Consider the following 22119-nt stretch of genomic DNA (forward strand, 5'->3'; position numbering starts at 1 on the left):
TCAACACTTTTCAGTGTAGTACCCACAGTGTCCACTGCACATGTACTGCAATTTCAGTATCTTTAGTTTCCCCTAGGAACATTGTTCTGTGTAAAGCTTTATCTACTACATATTTCCCTTCGCGGAAATAAGCTTTGTATTTTTAATCTGGCATTAAGTGCAGTGTCCTTCAGAGCTAACAAACAGAAAACACACACACCCCTACCTGATAAATGACATGATCGTTTTTCTAGTGGCCATAGGTGGGACTTAAAAAGCATGTGCTGGCAGGGCTTGCACTTACCGTATTTACTCGAATCTAAGCCGCACTCGAATCTAAGCCGCACCTGAAAAATGAGACTCGAAATCAAGGAAAAAGATTTTTCCCGAATCTAAGCCGCACCTGAAATTCGAGACTCGAAATTCAAGGGGAGAGAAAAGTTTTAGGTCGCACCTCCAAATCGAAACAAAGTTCGTCTAGTTGTAATATGAGACACAATTTAGGTCGAATGAATGACGATACAGCTGCAGTAGTTTGGTTCGAGTCGTAAGCTTAGCAGTTACGGTTTACCAGGTAGCCATTGCTATGCGTCAGGCGCTCCGTCCAGATTTATACGGATATCCTTCCTTTTTCACGTGCTTCGTCTGGTTTGAATTGATTGCTTATTTTTCTTTGATCTGATAAGTGCCGTTCTCTTTGTTATAGGTGTTTACGTCACTCCAAGCTGAAAATGCATTACTGCACTGTGTCATGCATTGTTTATCGCATTCTGATAGTGCGTGTTTACGGCCTGTCGCCGCTCGCGGCGTGGCTTGCTTTTGTGTGCGCTACCGCCGCTTACAAATAAAAAATAGAGAGGAGTCGTCTCATTAGCGAAACATTTGTTGTTACTTACACTACTGCTTTCTTTGATAACGATCAACAAGAACCAAATAACAGACTGCGTATGATAGATGATGTTCTGAACGAAATTTTTCTCCGTTCCAAAATCTTTGCAGGCGCCTCTTTAGTTCATTACATTCTGCACAGAAATTAGAGTCATCTTAGATTTTAAAATCTAGTCAGTTGCCGTGCTTCATTTCTGACTATCACTATCAGGCATAAGAATAATACGAATATAAACATGACATGTATATTCTTCCCCGTTTGCTGTTGTCTCACTCTAGTTTCGTAGTTTATTAGGCAGACAGGATTTAAATGAGATAGTAGCAAACACGAAACAATACATGGCAAAATGTTTATATTCGTATTAATCTTATGGCGAAGAGAATATTACATGTGATTCACAATTCATAAAAGCTCCTATTAGCAACCATCTCTTCTCACAGGTAGGAAAAAATTCAGAACATAGAGTTGGCCATATTGACAAACATCCCAAACAGTCTTGCCAGTCGGATTTTCGTAGTACATTGAAATGCTGCTACATTCGAAGATCAACAATACAGAATTTGTATTTACTTCATTGGATAATGTACCAAAATGCAGTGGTCAAAACTCTGGGCGGAGGAAAAAGGCTCGTCTTCCACTTTTTTTTTTTTTAATTTATTTACTGACGCAGAGATTTTGGTGCCAGTATGTATCTTTGTGCCTACAAAGCATGCCTGTGTGGCGCTACATATATTTGACGGCAGAAGTTAGTTGTGGCGGCACCCACCAACATTTTTCAGAACTCCCGCTTGCTTTGCACTCGATTCTAAGCCGCAGGCAGTTTTTTGGATTACAAAAACCGGAAAAAAAGTGCGGCTTAGATTCGAGTAAATACGGTATGTCTTCCACAGGTGTGCAGGCCATGTGTCAAGGTTGTAGCATGACAGTGGATTCAGAATGTTTCATAGTTATGGTGGTCAGTGGAATAGTACTGTGGAAGAGGTGGAAAAGATTGTGAGTAGCATGTTTCTCATTCCCGGGCACGATGATAAATATTTGAAGTCTTGCCAAATGATGTGGTTAAGTAGTTCCAGTCTGGGGTGATGTAAGGAAAGGAGGGGTGGTGTGGGTGTTCCTTGGCATTTGGTTCATGGGTGTGATTGGAGGATAAGGGGCATGTGTGGATAGGATGTAGGAGATATGTCTGGATCAGTTTCTGAATCACGGTTTTTTTATTTTATTATTATTTTTTTTAAACCTGTTTTCATCTGACGAACTGCAGCTTACAGCACCAGACCTGAAGACGATCTGCTAGTCTCATCAAAACTGGTCATCATTATTTAAAAAAAGAAATAGTGACCTATATGGTGTTTTTCATTCATTATACCAATGGAGATTAGTTTCTTGGGGCAAACCATACAACTATATGATCTGTATGCCTGTGTGTGAAGGTCTTGGTTAAGACCTTCAGCATACTAGGCAAGAGATTGCTTATTACTGCTGATGTCCTGTCAGCAGGTGGCCAGACCATAAGGGAGAGTCTTTTTAGTGTGGAAGATGGCAGGTATTGAAAAGGCGGTATTTTCATTGTTTAGGCTTGATGTGGACAAGTATCTTTAAGGAAGCATCAGAGAAGGTCAACATCCAGTAAGGGGGCACACTGGGCTGAGGAGGAATTGCTGTAGATCAGAGAAAAGGTGTGGAGACTGTGCCAGAATGAGGAAAAAGTGTCAGATATTGAATCTGAACCACATAATTCTGTTATATATTCTGCTATTATGTGGCAGAAAAAGCAAGGAGAATATAAGAAGCAGACTAGCTCAGGCAAACAGATCAGTTCTCACCAAAACAGGAATGTGTCAACCACAGGTCTTATGCTGAGAAAGACATTTCTAAGAATGTTCGTCTGAACCACAGCATTGCATTGAAGTGAATTGTGGAACGTAGAAAAACTGAAAAGAAAAATATAAAGCATTTGGCAATGTGATATTGCAGAAGATTATTGAAAAGTAAAGTAATAAGATAAGAAATGAGGTTCTCTGCAAAATCAGTAAGGCAAGGAATACACAAGAAACACAAACTAAAAGAAAGGAGAGGAAGACTGTGAGTGTTGAGACATCAGGGATATCGTCCATGATATGGGGCAAAAGGAGAGGGCAAAAATTGTAATGTAAGACAAACTGGAATAACTACAGTAAATAATTTAATATGTTGGGTGTACATGCTACTCTTAGATGAAGAGATTGCGACAAGAGAGGAAGTTATGGTGGGCTGGATCAAACCGTTTAGAGGGAAGAGAAGTCGCAGCATACCACAGTGGAGTGAACATTCACTGTTGGAGTCTCATTCAATGTTCAGCATGTAATGTTATCAATGAAGCAGAACTTTTTTTTTTTTTTGTAAATATACAAAGCAGATCTTTTTCTCAAGACAAAAGTGTCACATTTGTACAAGAAATCCTCACTGCTATCTGTTATAATTGGACTAGGTTCAAAACTAGCTACGGCAAAATAAATCATTCATTCAACAAATGTAGCTAGCTGCAATTTTCTTCTTCAGTGATGTTTCCAAAAATACCTTCCTACTATTTTTCAGTAAACATTTCCTCACCAGTGTGCACCACAGGATGAAAATCATGAGCTATGAAGTACACAAATAACATGAACGCATCAGTATGTTTAATTACTGGAGTCCTACTTCGCCAATTTTTGTGGATAAGTTAATTTGTTAGTCACAAATATAAGATTTCCTGTACGATTTCAAGTGCATACACTTTCAGCAAAAGGAAATCTACAGCTATTCATTACAGTTATACTGTGTACGAAAACAGCCTGATTTTGTGGCAAACACAATTGCCTGTTTGAATAATTCTGTTTGTTATCTGGATTCTGTTGTCTGTTTATATTATCTATTATTTTCCCTGTTACAGGGATGTGCAGTTACTCTCCAGTCATGCTTATGTGACAGACAGGCCAGGGACTTTGGGTGTCCATGTTGGAATGTCACAGTTGGTGGCTAACATGCTAGAATCCCTTCTGCTTTTGTGGCGACTACACACACCTGTAGATCAAGTGAGTATTTATTTTTCTACGTGTATCACAGTGACCCAGGATGCATATTATTATTTAATAAGAAACACTATAGCCAACAGTTTGTGTTGTATCATAGCCAACATAGATAGCAAAAAAATAAAATCAAAGGCCATACAAGATGGCTGTAGCCTAGCCATCACTGGTGCGTGACTGTCCCCCTTGGCATTCCCAAGCTGATGTTAAAGTTGGTATCAAAAATTTATTTGAATATTAATTTTAGGCTTTATATATTAAAAAGATTAGAGAAAATCTACTTTCCTAGCTGTAGTATATGCCAACTCCTTGACAGTGTATTAATTTCAATTCAGTTTAAAGGTAGTAGTATGGTATTCTGCCTTACAGCAGGTCTTGTCATGGGTTAAGCCTCTTCCACTTTTGTCTGTCCATAGCCAGTCTTTTCATTTCTGAATATTTGTCTTCTTTTATATTGTCCAGCATTTGATATCTTCTTTTTCCTCTTCCCCTCTTTCCTCCACCATTCCTTCTATTCCTTCCTTCAATAGACAGTCCCTCCTCAAACAATGTCCAATCCAGTTCCATATTCTCTTTCTGATAACTTTCAGCATGTTTCTTTCTTCTCCAACTCTTCTTTATTTCTCCATTCCTTATTCAGTCTTCCCATTTCACTTTTTCCATTCTTCTCCATATCCACATCTCTAGTGCCTCCAATCTTCTTTTCTCTTCCGTCCTCAATGGCCAGGTCTCTGCACCATATAGTGCAACACCCCAGATGTTAACATTTGGCAGATCTTTTCCTCAGATCTTTGTTTAGTGGTCCACAAAGTAATTTGTTTCCTCTTGAATCCTTCTTTTGCCATTGCAATACTTTTCCTAATTTGTGTTGAGCAATACATATCATCCATTATTACACTTCCCAAGTAATTGAAGTTATTCACTTGCTATATTTCCTCTCCCCCTATTTTCATACTGCATTTTCTCCCCTTTCCTCCAATTACCATGCTTTTCATTTTCTTCTTGTTAATCATCATTCCATATTCTTCCAATTTTGTGTTTAGGTCATCTAACATTTGTTCCATCTCTCTTGCACACTCTGCCATCACAACCATGTCATTTGCAAATCTTATACACTCTACTCTCCGACTCCCTATACAAACTCCTCTCCTTCCATCAAAACTTTCACTAATAATTTCCTCCAGATATATATTGAACAGCATTTGGGATAAACAACAACCTTGTCTTACACCTCTTCCCAGTTCTATTTCTTCACTCATCACACCTCTTATTCTTACTCTTGCTCTGTGGTTCAAATATAAATTTCTAATTTTAGCCGTCTATCCCAGTCAACTCCATGTTTCCTTTGGATTTCCATCAGTCTGTCCCATCTGACACAGTCAAAAGCCTTTTCTAGATCAATGAACACAACATACACCTTCCTTTTCTTCTCCATATATCTCTCCTAATGAATATTTAGAAACATCCCACTCCTCACCTGAAACCAAATTGTTCATCTCCTATTACACAATTCAGCTTTCCATATAGCCTTCTGTTGAGCATCCTCAGCAAGATTTTTGTCTGCATGCTATATCAGGCTCACTGTTCCATGTTCCTCACACTTTTTGCTGTTCTTTTTCTTTTCTGAAGGTATTAAGATACTTTCTGTAAAGGAGGGGTTCAATTAAACATGTTATTCACGAAGTTCAGAAGGTTGTCACCAGTTTGAAATGGATCTGCTGTTCATGTTTATGTGGAAACTAAAATGTATAACATAGTACCTTTGAGTATGAATTAATAATTGTCTTAGTGATGGTTCTTGTGACTCAGCCTGTGGTGGCATAATGACTTGTTTCACCTTAGTGCCCAGATGACATCTTCGGAGGGAATTGAGTGAGAGTCTCTAGTTCAACATATTTCAGAGTGCAAAGCAGGCAGAACTGAGTTTATTGGTTAACATAGCCATATGCTGATGCCACCTCAGTTTATTATCCGTCTAGATACCCTGGAACTCCACAAATGGAGCCTCATCACTACTTCTGGAACCCAGTTTATTGATTTGGAATGGCACAATTTGGATTTTTTTCCAGTATTAAGGGTTATGTAAATGTGGCACACCTGTTGCACTTCCACATAGGTTATCTTCGATGGACATACTGTGGAAATGAATATTTAGAAACATCCAGTCTCATTAAACCCAAATTGCTGCTCTTTAGCAACTGGGAAGTAATTCTTATACAAATTGCAGAAACAAGACAAAAGTACCTCAGAATTATAGTGGTATATGTTGTTGATATAGAAATAAAATAGTTTCAAAAATAATAATGTGTCAAAGCTTGCCAATTGTATAATACATAACTACTCTCATAGAAAATTGGATTGAGTAAATACAGATCCACCATAGACAACATTTTTCATGAGACAGTGCCATGAAGAACTTGAAGTACAACAAAGAAATGCATTTGCTGCTCACTTTTGATATGAAAGCATGTGACGATGTTGACAGGAAAGGAATAATGTAATATGTTTGACAGAAAAGGAATGCCACAATGTTTAATAAAAATAATTGAATGTATTGCATTGAGTTATTGGCAGATTAATTTAAACAGGACAGAAAGGACAAATTTAAGATAATGTCCATAAGAAATTGAAAGAACTTAATAGTAACTGATTACAAAATTAGCAGTAAACTTCTGGAATCTTTCTGAAGGAAAGGAAAGAAGATTTAAGTGTTTAATGTCATATCAATGATAAGGTCATTAGAGATTAGGGATTTGATCCAGCATCCTCCTGAATACAAGCCCAATATCTTGAACGCCGTGGGAGGATCCTAGAAAAAAGTTGCATGTGTGAACACTTACAGAGTGCTGGTGCATCCAATTCTAGACTAATGTTCTAACAACAGTCCCTACATTGTAACAGATATGGAAGCTAATTAGCAAAAACTTCAGCTATTATTTCTTGGCTGCCATAAAGTTAGACATTCGTGGTACAGAGATTAGTTTTGCATTTGTCACCTGTAGATTGAATGAATTGTTTTTTTTAATAGATGATCATTGTGATCACAAATATAATTACAATCAGAGGTCAGGGAGAATGGTGCACTACACCCTGGCTCCGTTTCCATGGGGCACCAGAGGCTAAGCTTCACTATAGTGCATTTAAAATTAGTTGCAACTTTTGACATTTGGCTGCTGAGAGGGGGACGTTACAACATTCCCACAACGCCAAGCCAGCTTTCCCTACCATGCTGCCAGCAGTTCTGCTGGTAAAGTGCCGTGTTGCCACACCATGAATAAACAGTACCACATGGTGTCATGCATTAGATGCATCAAGGTTCATCAGTTCTCGTTGTAAAGTCATATTTTCTGGCATTGAAGTATTCTGTAGGTGTCAGGTATTGTGAACAAATGTTTTGTGTTGGCATTGCATTAATAACAACAGTGCAGCACATCTGAATACGAGATTTGCAGTAAAAAGTATCATCAAAGAACACATTCACTGGTTGGGAAGATAATGTTCTGCTGCAAAACATTCCTTGGAGTTTGACAATAGTGATGGATGAAACACCTTACCAATCTGTTGATATGTAAAGCTCCAACAGTGCAGTGCAGGAAGCGGATATTTTGCTCTAGGTATAAAGAACACTTCCATGAGATAAAGTTGAAACTATCATGTATAAAGCGAACTTAATGGAGCTTGTACTGCTGTACAAACCGAAACTTCATGCTACCAGGTCGATGAACAGGCTAATGGCAAAGGGCATAGTTAATCAGACTTCATCCCTATCAAGTTCATTTAAATGTGACTGAGAGTATATGGGCCTAGGTGAAAAGTAATGTGGCAAAAAATGACAAGAAGTTTATGATCACTGAGGTTGAAATACTGACAAAAGAAATTGCTGCAAATGTAACATCGTAGGGATGGTCGTGAGTTGTCAGCCATACAAAGAAGGTAGTTGAGGAGACATTCATTCATGAAGGACTGCGACGAATTTTGATAAATACTTAACTTCTCTTGTCGCCATATTAAAATCTGCTTCTTTTGTCAAATCACAGTAGAGTTTAGAAATATTTGTCTCACTAACACTATGCAGTTGAAATTGCGATAGAATCCTGAAATTGTGTACACTCCTGGAAATTGAAATAAGAACACCGTGAATTCATTGTCCCAGGAAGGGGAAACTTTATTGACACATTCCTGGGGTCAGATACATCACATGATCACACTGACAGAACCACAGGCACATAGACACAGGCAACAGAGCATGCACAATGTCGGCACTAGTACAGTGTATATCCACCTTTCGCAGCAATGCAGGCTGCTATTCTCCCATGGAGACGATGGTAGAGATGCTGGATGTAGTCCTGTGGAACGGCTTGCCATGCCATTTCCACCTGGCGCCTCAGTTGGACCAGCGTTCGTGCTAGACGTGCAGACCGCGTGAGACGACGCTTCATCCAGTCCCAAACATGCTCAATGGGGGACAGATCCGGAGATCTTGCTGGCCAGGGTAGTTGACTTACACCTTCTAGAGCACGTTGGGTGGCACGGGATACATGCGGACGTGCATTGTCCTGTTGGAACAGCAAGTTCCCTTGCCGGTCTAGGAGTGGTAGAACGATGGGTTCGATGACGGTTTGGGTGTACCGTGCACTATTCAGTGTCCCCTCGACGATCACCAGTGGTGTACGGCCAGTGTAGGAGATCGCTCCCCCCACCATGATGCCGGGTGTTGGCCCTGTGTGCCTCGGTCGTATGCAGTCCTGATTGTGGCGCTCACCTGCACGGCGCCAAACACGCATACGACCATCATTGGCACCAAGGCAGAAGCGACTCTCATCGCTGAAGACGACACGTCTCCATTCGTCCCTCCATTCACGCCTGTCGCGACACCACTGGAGGCGGGCTGCACGATGTTGGGGCGTGAGCGGAAGACGGCCTAACGGTGTGCGGGACCGTAGCCCAGCTTCATGGAGACGGTTGCGAATGGTCCTCGCCGATACCCCAGGAGCAACAGTGTCCCTAATTTGCTGGGAAGTGGCGGTGCGGCCCCTACGGCACTGCGTAGGATCCTACGGTCTTGGCGTGCATCCGTGCGTCGCTGCGGTCCGGTCCCAGGTCGACGGGCACGTGCACCTTCCGCCGACCACTGGCGACAATATCGATGTACTGTGGAGACCTCACGCCCCACGTGTTGAGCAATTCGGCGGTACGTCCACCCGGCCTCCCGCATGCCCACTATACGCCCTCGCTCAAAGTCCGTCAACTGCACATACGGTTCACGTCCACGCTGTCGCGGCATGCTACCAGTGTTAAAGACTGCGATGGAGCTCCGTATGCCACGGCAAACTGGCTGACACTGACGGCGGCGGTGCACAAATGCTGCGCAGCTAGCGCCATTCGACGGCCAACACCGCGGTTCCTGGTGTGTCCGCTGTGCCGTGCGTGTGATCATTGCTTGTACAGCCCTCTCGCAGTGTCCGGAGCAAGTATGGTGGGTCTGACACACCGGTGTCAATGTGTTCTTTTTTCCATTTCCAGGAGTGTATTATTAAACTAACAACTGAGTTCAAGTCAGATCAACAGTTTATCAAATGGTCCAATCTCAGTATAAAAGTAAAAGTATAACTTCTTTCCTTATATTGTTACAAAACCCACAATAGTTCTTGTTTCACCAGTTATCTATGGCCCTCAGTAGTTGCATTATTTCATTGAAAAAATCTGTAGTTGCTTGAATATTTTGGTACATATGGAGGTTTCGCACATTAATCATATGGCGACACACTCATCTTTATGCACTGTCATTTGCCAAAATCTTGTTTCGTATCTCAAAGCATTTATAAGATACAAGGGATTTATGAATATTTCATTCTAGCTTTTTACACTGACACACGAGTTCGTGACGGAGCACTTTACAGATATGCCATTTTCTCGAGATGGGGAACAGATGGTGATATCGTTCCAAGTTTAAAGATTAATCCAATATGTTATCTACATTTAATACGCAGCATCATGTAACCTAACATGCACCAAACACAAATTCGTAGCAGCACCTATTTTTGACAGCAAACTATGAATTGCTTGCAGTAGTTTACCTACTATTGAAATATCACTATAACTATGACTATTTATGAAATTATAGGCAATTCATCATGAAGTTGATGAATTAAAATAAGATGTGCTAGAATGAGAGTTTATTACTGAAGAATGAGAGTTTATTACTGAAGAATGAGAGTTTATTACTGAAGAATGAGAGTTTATTACTGAAGAATGAGAGTTTAGTACTGAAGAATGAGAGTTTAGTACTGAAGAATGAGAGTTTAGTACTGAAGAATGAGAGTTTAGTACTGAAGAATGAGAGTTTATTACTGAAGAATGAGAGTTTATTACTGAAGAATGAGAGTTTATTACTGAAGAATGAGAGTTTATTACTGAAGAATGAGAGTTTATTACTGAAGAATGAGAGTTTGTTACCGAATGGTTTCTTTAAAATCGTTTGAGAAAGATCACAGATTGGTTGGCTTGCATGGCTTGCTGTTCATGTAGTCAAGTGAGCCTGCCAGGTTCCATGCCAAGGGCATTGTACTGTGGTCACCAGCTGACATGCCCAGCATGTGCTGGCAACTGCGCTTTCCTCCACTCACTCGGTACTGAACTGTAAAAGTTGTAAATTATTTGAAATGAACTATAAGCTAATTATTAATTTGCATGCAAAGCTACTGTATTACTAATTTATTTTACATATGAACATGAGAAACAGATGTGTTTTATTTGAGTGACAGGCTTGTAAACACTTGGGACTCACATATTTAATTGGATACTCCTTTCAGTAATTTTGATGCTGGAAATATCTTCTGTACTCAATATAGCTTGCAGTTTTTGAGGAGTGGTAGGAAGTGACATTAGGACAGACCAGTCAATGGCCAGAGAGGTAATTTCTGTGTCTCCTATTGCCAGTGCTGTGACTTGTTTGTAGGTGATGGAGTGAATATGCCACTCATACTTACCAGTGGTAAAGAACAAACTTGTCTCTCATGTGCTAGGCTCAATTTAATGTTTCGAACTTTTAAATGAAAACCATGCAACTTTCTCTTATTTACAAAACTTAAGTAACTGGAAAAAAGATCAGAATAACAGAAGAGGCTCTGCTTAAATTTACAAAATAAATTGAACAGCAGCTTAAACTCTGATAATATCAAAGCACTCTCTTTAATGAAACAGAGCTTGCGCCACCATTTCTTGACAGTTGCACAGCTCCATAATCATACTGAATTTTTAATTGTAAAGCAATCTAATTTCACTATTTTCCAATTTTATCCACAGCACATAGAATTTACCTAATATTACCTGTCACAGTAGCTCACAGTGAATCATCAGTTTCTAAACTAAAAGTAAAAAGCATTTCATATCACCATTTTCACAAAGCAGGCTCACCAATTTACCTTTGTCATTTAACATTATATTGAAACTTATAATTTCAAGGATGTTGCAGATGCTAAAGCTTAGAAATTATACTTTCCTTAAATATTTTTGGTATTTTTAAAACAACCGACAAATTGTATGTTCTAGTTTTGAATGTGAGATGATAAATAAAGAGTCTACTAAATGTGTTTTTGTGTAAACCCAAAAACAGAACTAACTACAAATAAAATTTGAGTATTAGAGCTTGATCAGCTCGTCAACCTAACTTCATTATCAGCTGGGGGTGCCAAAGTAGTGCTCACACCCTGGAGACAAACTAGGGGTAGCTATGATAGACTCACTTCCGCAACAAAGATTGCTGCAGGGCTTTGCTATTGCATTTCCATCAAAGCTAGTTGTATTAAAAGGAAGTTTCACTCAAAATGACTATCAAATTATAAAGAGAGCAAGAACAGCTAGCAAGCACTTACCTTTAGGAAGTGAAATTCCAGTGCTGCCAATAGACAGTTATAAATAAAAAAAACTGATTGTAGCTTTTAGAACCATTAGTTCCTACCTCCTCAAGAAAAGAGTGATATGTATGGTATAGCAGCAGCAAGAGATACTCAATACCTTCACTGTTCAATTGCAGTGGTAATGTTAACCCTTTCAAGACGGACTTTTTAAATTTTATATAGAAACTTCTTCTTTTGACAACATAGTGTTTTATTAGTCTTGATAATATTACGAATACATTTTTGTCAATTCTGAACTCTCTTCCTGCAATTAGGCCCTGGGACACGGGTGTCCCACTAGGCTTACTGAGTGGGACAAACGTTGTCCCACCAGTACCCAACAGCAATAGCGATTACTGAAATATATATAGAAAACAAGATGTATACAATCAGTTTTTTATTACACTAGTTAGTAACAATTTGTAGAACACATTCACTATCAAAGAATTACACGTGTCTGATTTATTATAATTACATATGATTTGTTGCAAAGCACTTTTTGCATAATGGATGCAGGCACATTTTACAGATAGTTTTTGTTCTTGTTTCCTTGTTGTTGCTGGAACACAAAACACACCTCCTTCTTGTAGATCCTTCTTCAGGGAGGTGTAGCCCTACATTCTGCACAACTCTTGCTCTCTTAGAAGGGCGCCTAGTTGAGAATTTCCATTGTACCTTGGCAGTCTTTTGTCCCTTGGCAATCATCTGCTCTGCTAGGTTGACTAGAAAATGTTTTAGTGGCACTGTCTGGTGTTGAATTTCCTTTTGTAAAATCCACACCTTTACAACACTAGTTAGCAACAGTTTGTAGAACACTTTCTTCCACCATTTATTAGATTTTCTGTCTAAATCATACTGTGTACTCATCTGATCAGCCAAGTCCACACCACCCATATAGCCGTTATAAGTTTTCAGTGCCACTGGACATTCTACAACCAAATTAGATCCATCTTTTGCTTTTCTGTTCACTGTACATACATCATTAGAATGACAGTTACTGACCAACATTACTTCTTTGGTGTCCTACCATTTACACCACAATGTACCAGACAAATTGCAAAGGAACTCACATTCCCCACTGAGCAAGTTTCTTTGTTGACTTTGGCACATTTGTCCTGTTAGCCATACATGTACCAACAGCTGCATACAGCAAGGTATCCATCAAACGAATTGATGTAAAAAATCTATCAAATGACAACATTACATTAATGTCTCTAATGGTTTTTGAGAGCTGTAGAACTACACGCTCACCCAATGTGCCATCCAGATTATTTGCATCCTTTCCACAGTATATGTTGAAGTCATATGTGTAGCCTGTTACAGAATCCCGCCTCATCCATATCTTTATCCCACTCTTCACTGGCTTCATAGGAAGGTATTGTTTCAAGGCTGCCCTTCCTTTGAACTTTACCATAGACTCGTCAGTGCTTTGTGCTGTACTTTCCAACCTCGCTTTCTGAAAAGTGTTTTTCAGACTAGCGACTATTGGCTCTAGGTAGTAAAGCTTACCAGCTGTGTCTGGTTTCTCAGGGAAGTTGAAGTACAGTTTAGAAAGTAACACTTTACACCTATCTCTGGAAATTGCTCTTTTTATAGCAACATTTCCCATTGAAGTATTGTGTGACCAATAGTCCGAAAATGAGGGCACTCTATTGTAACACATTACAAGCATAACACCAAGAACCAACCTAATTTCTCAAGGATCTGTGCTCTGAACTGTGGTTTTCTTTATCATTTTTAGTCTCTGATTCGTACACTGAGAGATAAATATAAAAAGACTGGGAGGAAATATTTTCTCAAAGACGTCTAGTTCTGAAGCACTCCTACCCAATTTTGCTAATACAACTGGAATTGCCATTTTTTGCATAGTCTTTCGAGGTCTGAACATTGCATCTACCTTTGACCACAACACTACACTGTTAGTTGAACCTCCGATGTACGAAACTTCATTGTTGTCTGGGTCACTGTCATCAGAATCACTCGTGTTAGAAGCACTGCTATCATGTTATTTAGAACTGCAAGAGAAGTCAGGATCATCAGTACAGTCATCATTGTCTTCTTCAAGCCACTGCAAGATATGTTTATCCATATCGGAAACCATCCTTGATTCAGTCCTGCGTCAGTGTTTCTGAAATAATAAAGAATATAAAAACTATTAGAGTGTGTTTCTTTATATTGAGAACTGTGGGACAATGATGTCCCAAGAAAAAGAACTAGTGGGACATATACATCCCAAGTCGCAAAAACACTATTTCTGTTTTTTTCTCTACGCGATAAACTTTCACAATCATGCGAATTATAAATCAATGCAACATAAAAGGGTGTAGATAATACTTATATATGACACTCACATTTTCTTAGCTCTATTTCAATTATTTTCTTCAAGAAACAATACAAATATCACCACGAACATGTGATTTATTCACAACTATGCTGCCATGACAGTTTCACAAGTGCTGCCAACAGTCCAGACACAAGGAGGGAAGTTTAAAAGACTGTAATTTGCAAATTCATTGTTAAATTGGGATGCCTTTATCCCAAGTCTACTTGGAACTTCTTGTGGGACATATATGTCCCGTTAAGTTCGAAAGGGTTAATGATAACAGCACCACAAAAGTAGAGCTGCTATACACAGTTTTGGAAAAGTCCTTCACTAAAGAAGATGCAATAATTATTCCAGAATTGAAAGCAAGAACAGCTACCAACATGAATAATATGCTCTGTGTATTGAAGTAAACTACTTAATAAAGGCAAGTCTTCTGGTCCAGATTCTACACCAGTTAGGTTTTTTTCATAGTATGCTCCATATTTAACAATATTATACAAGTGCTTGCTTGACAAAAGAACGATATCTAAAGACTGGGATGTTGCACAGGCCACACCAGTAAACAGGAAAGGAAATAGAAGTAATCTACTGAATTACAGATCCACCTCATTGACAGATTTTTTTAACATACACTATGTTCGAACATTATGAAACATATTGAGAACGAAGTCTTTTGCGATGGCACTGATATGTAAAACATTCTTGGTTTTCTTGCTGCGTCAGTTCAGGATAAAATCTTGACCTTTCAACAATAGCCTCCATCATCATCATCAGGACAACTGACTGTCTTCACTGCTGCTGTGGTGGCCTTATATAGCCCGTGGATGGCTTGTGTGATTGGTTGGCAGTTATGTACTGCTGTCACAGACAGTGTCAGTGTCTGCAGTGGTGGCGCCACCACTTCCATGGGAACATAAACATTGCAAGGAATGTCTCAGCTGCTTCTCTGCATCAAGTGCTCGTTTCCGTGCAATGCTCAGATAATATCCGCTATCACGGTTAAAGTTCTTCTTGCTCATTCTTATTTTGACAGCCTCCTTAATAACAGAATCCCAGTATGTGGAGGCTTGGGACAAAATTGTTGTATCATCAAACAGTATTTTGTGTTTGTTAGTGGGGCTGTGCACCGCAATTACTGATTTCTCTAGTTCTCTATTTTTAATATGCCGTTGGTGTTCTTCACAGTGGTCGGAAACGGTACGAATGGTCCAACCTACATAATTGCTTCCACACTCACAGGGGATATTATAAATTCCAGGGACCCTGAGGCTGAGACTGACCTTAACAGGGCGTATCAGCTCCTTAGTTTTCTTATACCCCATCTACCCAGAACTATTCTTATTTTACTGGATAGAGAACCACAGGAAGAACCGCAATCGGTGTTTCATCCTGGGAGTGTGCAACATTTTCACGTTTCCTTTTCTTGGAGAATGCTGCCTTTATATCACATGCTCCATAGCCATTCTTTTGGAACACATACTTCAGATGGTTAATTTCAGACTTCAAGCAATCCTCATCAGATTTTCCTCTAAATAGCAACGTGTTCAAAACAGCTCTCTTCTGAGCAGGATGATGGAAACTCTGTGCATTAAGAATTAAATTGGTATCTGTTGGCTTGTGGTTCACAGAGTGGCTGAGACACTCGTCCGCCTGTCATTGTACTAAAACGTCTTAAGAATGGCAACCTTCCTTCTTTCTCCATCTTGACAGTGAACCAAATGTTCGGATGTATGCTGTTCATGTATTCCATGAACTGTTAGAGAGCTTCTGCGCAGTGTGGCCAGACCATAAATGTATCATCAACATAACGATAAAATAAGGATGGACAGAAGGAAGCTGAATTTAATGAATGTTCCTCAAAATCCTCCATAAAAAAGTTAGGCATTGATGGAGACAACAGAAAGCCAATTGCCATACCATCCGTAATTTCATAAAATTTATTACCGTACAGCCTCACTAACAAACATAAAATACTGTTTGATGAAACAAAAATTTTGTCCCATGCCTCCACATATTGGGATTCTGTTATTAAGGACGCTGTCAAAATAAGAATGACCAAGAAGAACTTAAACCATGGTAGTGGATGTTATCTGAGCAGTGCATGGAAATGAGCTTTTGAAGCAGAGAAGCAGCAGAGACATTCCTTGCTGTTTTTATGTTCCCACGGAAGTGGTGGCACCACAAGTGCAGACATTGACAGCAGTACGTAATCGATTACCAATCACAAGCCAGCCAATCAGAAGCCGTCTATGATCTATATATGGCCACCACAGCAGAAGTGAAGACGGTCAGTTGCTCCTGACGATGATGATGGAAGCTATCATCAGAAGCTCGAGATTTTATCCCAAATTGATGCGGCAAGAAAACGGAGAATGTTTTACATATGAAACATCTTGTAGAAAATTATCTGTTAACACTTAACCAGCACAGATTCAGAAAATATCATTCTTGTGGACACAACTGGCTCTTTGATTCCATGAAATGAGTGAGTGCTATCGACAGGAATCCCAAGCTGATCCAGTATTTCTAGATTTTCAGAAGACTTCTGATACTGTTCATAACAAGCTGCTTCTAATCAAACTACTTGCCTACAGAGTAATGTCTCATCTATGCGACAATATTCATGATCTCATGTCAGAAACATCACAGTTCAAAGTAGTTGATGGAAAATCATAGAGTAAAACAGGAGTGATATGTGGTGTTCCTTAAAGAAGTGTTATAGGTCTGCTGCTTTTCTTAATATATTTAAATGATTTAGGGGACAATCTCAGCAGCCCTCTTATATTATTTGCAGATGATGCTGTATTTTACCATCTAGTAAAGTCATCAGAAGATAAAAACAAATTGTAAAATGCTTTTAAAAAAAGACATCTGCATGGTGTGAAAACTGGCAACTGATGTTGAACAATAAGAACTGTGGAGTCCTCCAAATGAGTACTTTAAAAAAATCCATTTTTCGATTACATGATGAACGATAAAATTTTAAGTTGCCGATACACCTAAATATCTAGGGATGCCAATTATGAAAAACTTAAACTGGAACTTACCCTCATAAGATGATGTGGTGGAGGAGAAGCAAACAAAGACTGTGTTTTATTGACAGAACACTAGGAAGATGGAACAGATCTAATAGACTGCCTAAACTATGCTTGCCCATTCTCTTCTGTAGAATTGCTGTGAAATACAGGATCTTTACCAGATAAGATTGCTGGAAGACACTGAAAAAATACATAGAAAGGCAGCTCATTTTGTGTAACTGTAAAATGAAGTAGAGAATGTCACAGTTATGATAGATGTATTGGGGTGGCAGTCCTTAAAACAAAGGCAGTTTTTGACTGCAGTAAGATCTCTTCATGAAATTTCAATCTCCAACTTTCTCCTGAATGCAAAAATATTTTGTTCACTCCCCCTACATAAGGAGAAATGACTACTGTTATAAAAACAAGAGACATTACGGCTTGCTTGCACAGAAAGATTCAGGTGTTCATTTTTCCCAAATGCCCTTGAAGAGTGGAAGAAAGTTGTTCTCTTGCCAAACTCCAAAATGTGAACTGCAGAGCGGTCATGTAGATGTGGATAATTGGGGCAATTTAGAAAAGAACAGTATGTCACACTTATGATCTCACAACTCATGGGTGCTGAAATTTCACCTCCTGAAGGTAATTAAAATTCTAATGGTTAACATGGAATTTCAGCGAAGCCCACAATTTTCAGCATTGTCCGCAGAACTGATCATGGCCCTTTGACTCTGAGTCGAGTGGGAGAAGTGAACCAGAGACTTCGAAGATTCTGTGACAAGCTAGGCTGCAACTTCGTGGACTTGCGTCATAGGGTTGAGGTTGCAGAGTTCCCCTAAATGGGTCGGATGTGCGCTACTCATCAGAGGCTGCTACTCAGCTAGCCAACTGTGAGTGGATTGCACACAAGGGTTTTTTAGATTAGGTTGCTCTCTATCTAATCCAGATAACAGTAGCTATAGGAGACGCAGAGGTATCAGTGTAAGATCAAAACAAATACTTCCCGCAGGTGAGAGTATAAAAATCCTGATGGTTAATTGCTGAAATATCCACAACAAACTGCAAGAATTTCAAAAGCTCCTGAAAAGCAGTGACACTCACATAGTACTAGGTACCGAAAGCTGGTTTAAACCTGAAATTGATAGCAATGAGATATTTGGGGAAGTGTATATCGAAAGGACAGGCAAATGGGAAATGGAGGTGGTGTATTTGTCACAGTAGACAAGAAACTCAAATTCGCTGAGATAGAAACTGAAGCTGCATAATAGATTGTTTGAGCAAGCTCAGGGCTGGGCATAAAATGATAATTGGCTTCTTTTATCAGCCACCAGATTCATCTCCTGACTTTAGAGGAAACATCAGTTCACTTGCACATAAATTCCCCAATCATACTGTAATCATCGGTGGAGACTTTAATCATCCACCAATCAATTGGGAAAATTAGAGTGTTCATAATGGTGGACATGATAAGACATCCTGTGAAACATTACTAAATGACTCTTCTGAAAACTACCTAAATTAGATAATTCGGAATCCCACTCATAATGGAAATACAGGGTGTACATAAAGTCTGGGAAATTTTCAATTATTTATTGCACAAGAACTAAACATTGTACAGATATCATACATATGTCATTTTGAAGAGCGTAGTTTGGTAATTTGCTGATAGTTGTAGTCGCAAACATGACGAGTTCAGGTGCGGAGCGAGCTTTCTGTGTGTTGGGGTTCATGAAATGGCCTCCCCGATCACCAGATCTCTCTCTGTGTGACTCTTTTCTGTGGGGACACATTAATGATCTGGTGTATGTACCGCCTCTACCACATGATGTAGCGGAGCTCCGGGAGAAAATACGGGAAGCGACTGCCACAGTCGACAATGCCATGCTGGGATGTGTATGGCGAGAATTTGATTACTGTATTAACGTCTGCCAGGTCACTCATGGTTCGCATATTGAATGTTTGTAAAAAAAAAAAAAAACTTTGAGTTTCTCTTCAAAATGCAATATGTATGACATTTGTACAATGTTTAGTTCTTGTGCAATAAATAATTGAAAGTGTTCCTGGACTTTATGTACACCCTGTATATTGCATCTAATGGCAACAAATAGACTTGATCTCTTTGAGGATGTCCACATTGAAACATATCAGTGACCATGATGTGGTTGTAACAACAATGATTACTTAAGTACAAAGGACAACTAAAACATGCAGAAAGATATAGCGTCCAGCAAACTATACACAAAATCAGTAGTGTTATATCTCAGTGAGGAACTTTCAGCACAGTACAGGAGTATGTAAAGTAACTACAGCGTAAGATTAAGAGAATATCCCCATGTACTGGATAGATTTGTACAGAGTAGAACAGTTTGTAACAGGAGGGATCTGCCACAGTATACAGTCACTGTAAAGAAACTCCTAAAGAAACAAAGATTGCTGCATGATAGGTGTACAACAAAGCGTAGGGCAATAGATAGATGTTGAATGAAATGCATTTAGCTGTCGAGAGTAATGCATGAAGATTTCAGTGTCTACTGTAGCAGAATATTATCAGACAATCTTCCACAAAACACAAAGAAATTCTGGCCATATTTAAAGGCTGTTAGTGACACCAAAGTTAGTGTAAAGTCCTTAGCGAATTAGATAGGAACTGAAATTGAGTGCAGCAAAGCAAAAGCAGAAATGCATAACTCCGTTTTCAAATGTTCCTTTACAAAGGGAAACCCAGGAGAATTGTCTCAATTTAATCTTCATACCACTGAAAAGAAGAGCGAAATAAATATTAGTGTCAGTGGTGTAGAGAAACAGCCGAGATTGTTAAAACTGAACAGAACTCCAGTGCCCAACCAGATGCCTACCAGATTCTATACTGAATTTTTGGCTGAGTCAGCCCCCTTTTGGAACTATAATCTGTCATAGACCCCTTGAAAAAAAAACCATGCCCAGTTCTTCGAAAAGAGCCCAGTTCAAACCTATCTACAAGAAGGGTTGTAGAAATGATCCACAGAACTACCGTCCAGTATCTTTGACATCAGTTTGTTGTAAAATCTTAGAACATATTCTGAGTTCAAACATAAAGAGGTACCTCAAAGATGCCAACCAGGATGGATTCCGAAAACATCAATCATGTGAAACCCAACTCACGCTTTTCTGATGTGACATACTGAAAGCTTTGGGTCAAGGCAGGCAGATAGATGCAGTATTCCTTGATTTCCAAAAAGCATTTGACTCAATATCACACCTACACTTATTGTCAAAAATACGATCATATGGTGTATCAAGTGAAATTTGTGACTGGATTGATGACTTTTTAGTAGGGAGGTCACAGCAACTTATCTTGGATGGAGAGTCATTGTCTGATGTAGAAGTAACTTCAGGTGTGTCGAGACCCTTGCTGTTTATGTTCTATATTAATGACCTTGCAGACAATATTAATAGTAATAACAGGCTTTTGCAGATGATGCAATTATCTGTAATGAAGTACTATCCAAAAGAAGCTGCTTAAATATTCAGCCAGATCTTGATAAGATTTCAAAGTGGTGCAAAGATTCGCAACTTGCTTTAAATGTTCAAAAATGTAAAATTGTACACTTCATAAAATGAAAAAACATGGTATCCTACGACTATAATATCAGTGAGTCACCATTGGAATAGGCCAACTCAAACAAATACTGGGTGTAGCAGTTTGTAGGGATATGAAGTGGAATGATCTCACAGGCTCAGTCATAGTTAAAGCAGATGATAAGACATCAGTTTATGGGTAGAATTTGGGGAAGTGTAATCAGTCTTTGAAGGAGATCACTAACAAATCACTCATGTGACTGGTTCTAGAATATTGCTCATATGTTTGGGACACATACCAAATAGGATAACAGGAGATATTGAATGTATACAGAGAAGGGCAATGTGAATGGTTACCGGTTTGTTTGATCTGTTGGATGCTATCACAAAGATACTGAACTGATAGTCTCTTTGAAGATAGACAAACTATCCTGAGAAAATCTACTAACCAAGTTTCAAGCAGCAGTTTCAAATTATAACTAGGAATAAACTACAACCTCCTATGTATCACTTGCATAAGAATCAAAGATAAGCTTAGAATAATTACAGTATATGCACAGAGGCATTCAGACAATCATTCTTTTCTTGCTCCGTATGTGAATGGAATGGGAAGAAACCATAGAGTTGGTACAATGAGGCGTACCCTCTGCCATGCACTTCATAGTGGTTTGCAGAGTATAGATGTAAGTAATACTCAGCTCTTCTGTCTTTGCCTTCCTACACCAACGTGCTAAACTAAGCAGTGTGATGTATTGACCAGGTATCTTTCCTAAGAGTCATCACACACATTTTGCCTGATGTATCAGCATATCTTTAACATTTCATTTTAGTTGGGTATAGATGTCAAACCAATGAAATACTACTGATCATGTGTTCTTTGGGTGACCAACATCAAATGAAAAAGTCGGTTTTCATATCTTTACTAACATAATGTTTTTTTTTAAGTGGAATTTTCTGTATGCCTTTCACAGAGCAGTCGCAGATTAACCTAGTGAGGTATTAGGTTTTAACAGTGTGTATTAAAAGTCACTATAAACATGGGGAATAACCAGTTCTCCAACAGGATGTGAAGCACTTTTCACATAGCGATAGCTAACATACAGTGCAGTGATGGCCAGCAAATGAGATGTTAATGTTTTCACAAAACAGCTGGAAAGTGATAATGTGTTGTGCTATGTTAGCTCTTTGTGGCCACATGACTTGTTCTTCATCAATTTATGACCTCAACAAACAACGAAGATCAATAAACATTTGTTCACTATTATATTCCTTCCTCAACTTGCTCTGTCTTGTTGACTGGTGAGTGCTGCACTGTCTAAATGCTATTGCCGTGCAGCAGTGCTAGGTGCTGCTGGACCATGCTTAGTCTTCATACTGTAGAATAAAATACTGCACAAAACTAATTTGG

General features: G+C 39.1%; 1 protein-coding gene across 1 annotated transcript in view; it reads left to right on the plus strand.

Annotated features, from left to right (window-relative positions):
- LOC126203891 (uncharacterized) overlaps window positions 1-22119 on the plus strand; it is a 49895-nt gene that overhangs the window by 22262 nt on the left and 5514 nt on the right. The window contains exon 11 of the mRNA XM_049938274.1: window positions 3777-3918. Coding sequence (XP_049794231.1) covers window positions 3777-3918 — 142 coding nt within the window. The remainder of the gene's footprint in view (window positions 1-3776; window positions 3919-22119) is intronic.

Source organism: Schistocerca nitens, chromosome 9, assembly GCF_023898315.1.
Source record: "Schistocerca nitens isolate TAMUIC-IGC-003100 chromosome 9, iqSchNite1.1, whole genome shotgun sequence".
Lineage (NCBI taxonomy): Eukaryota > Metazoa > Arthropoda > Insecta > Orthoptera > Acrididae > Schistocerca > Schistocerca nitens.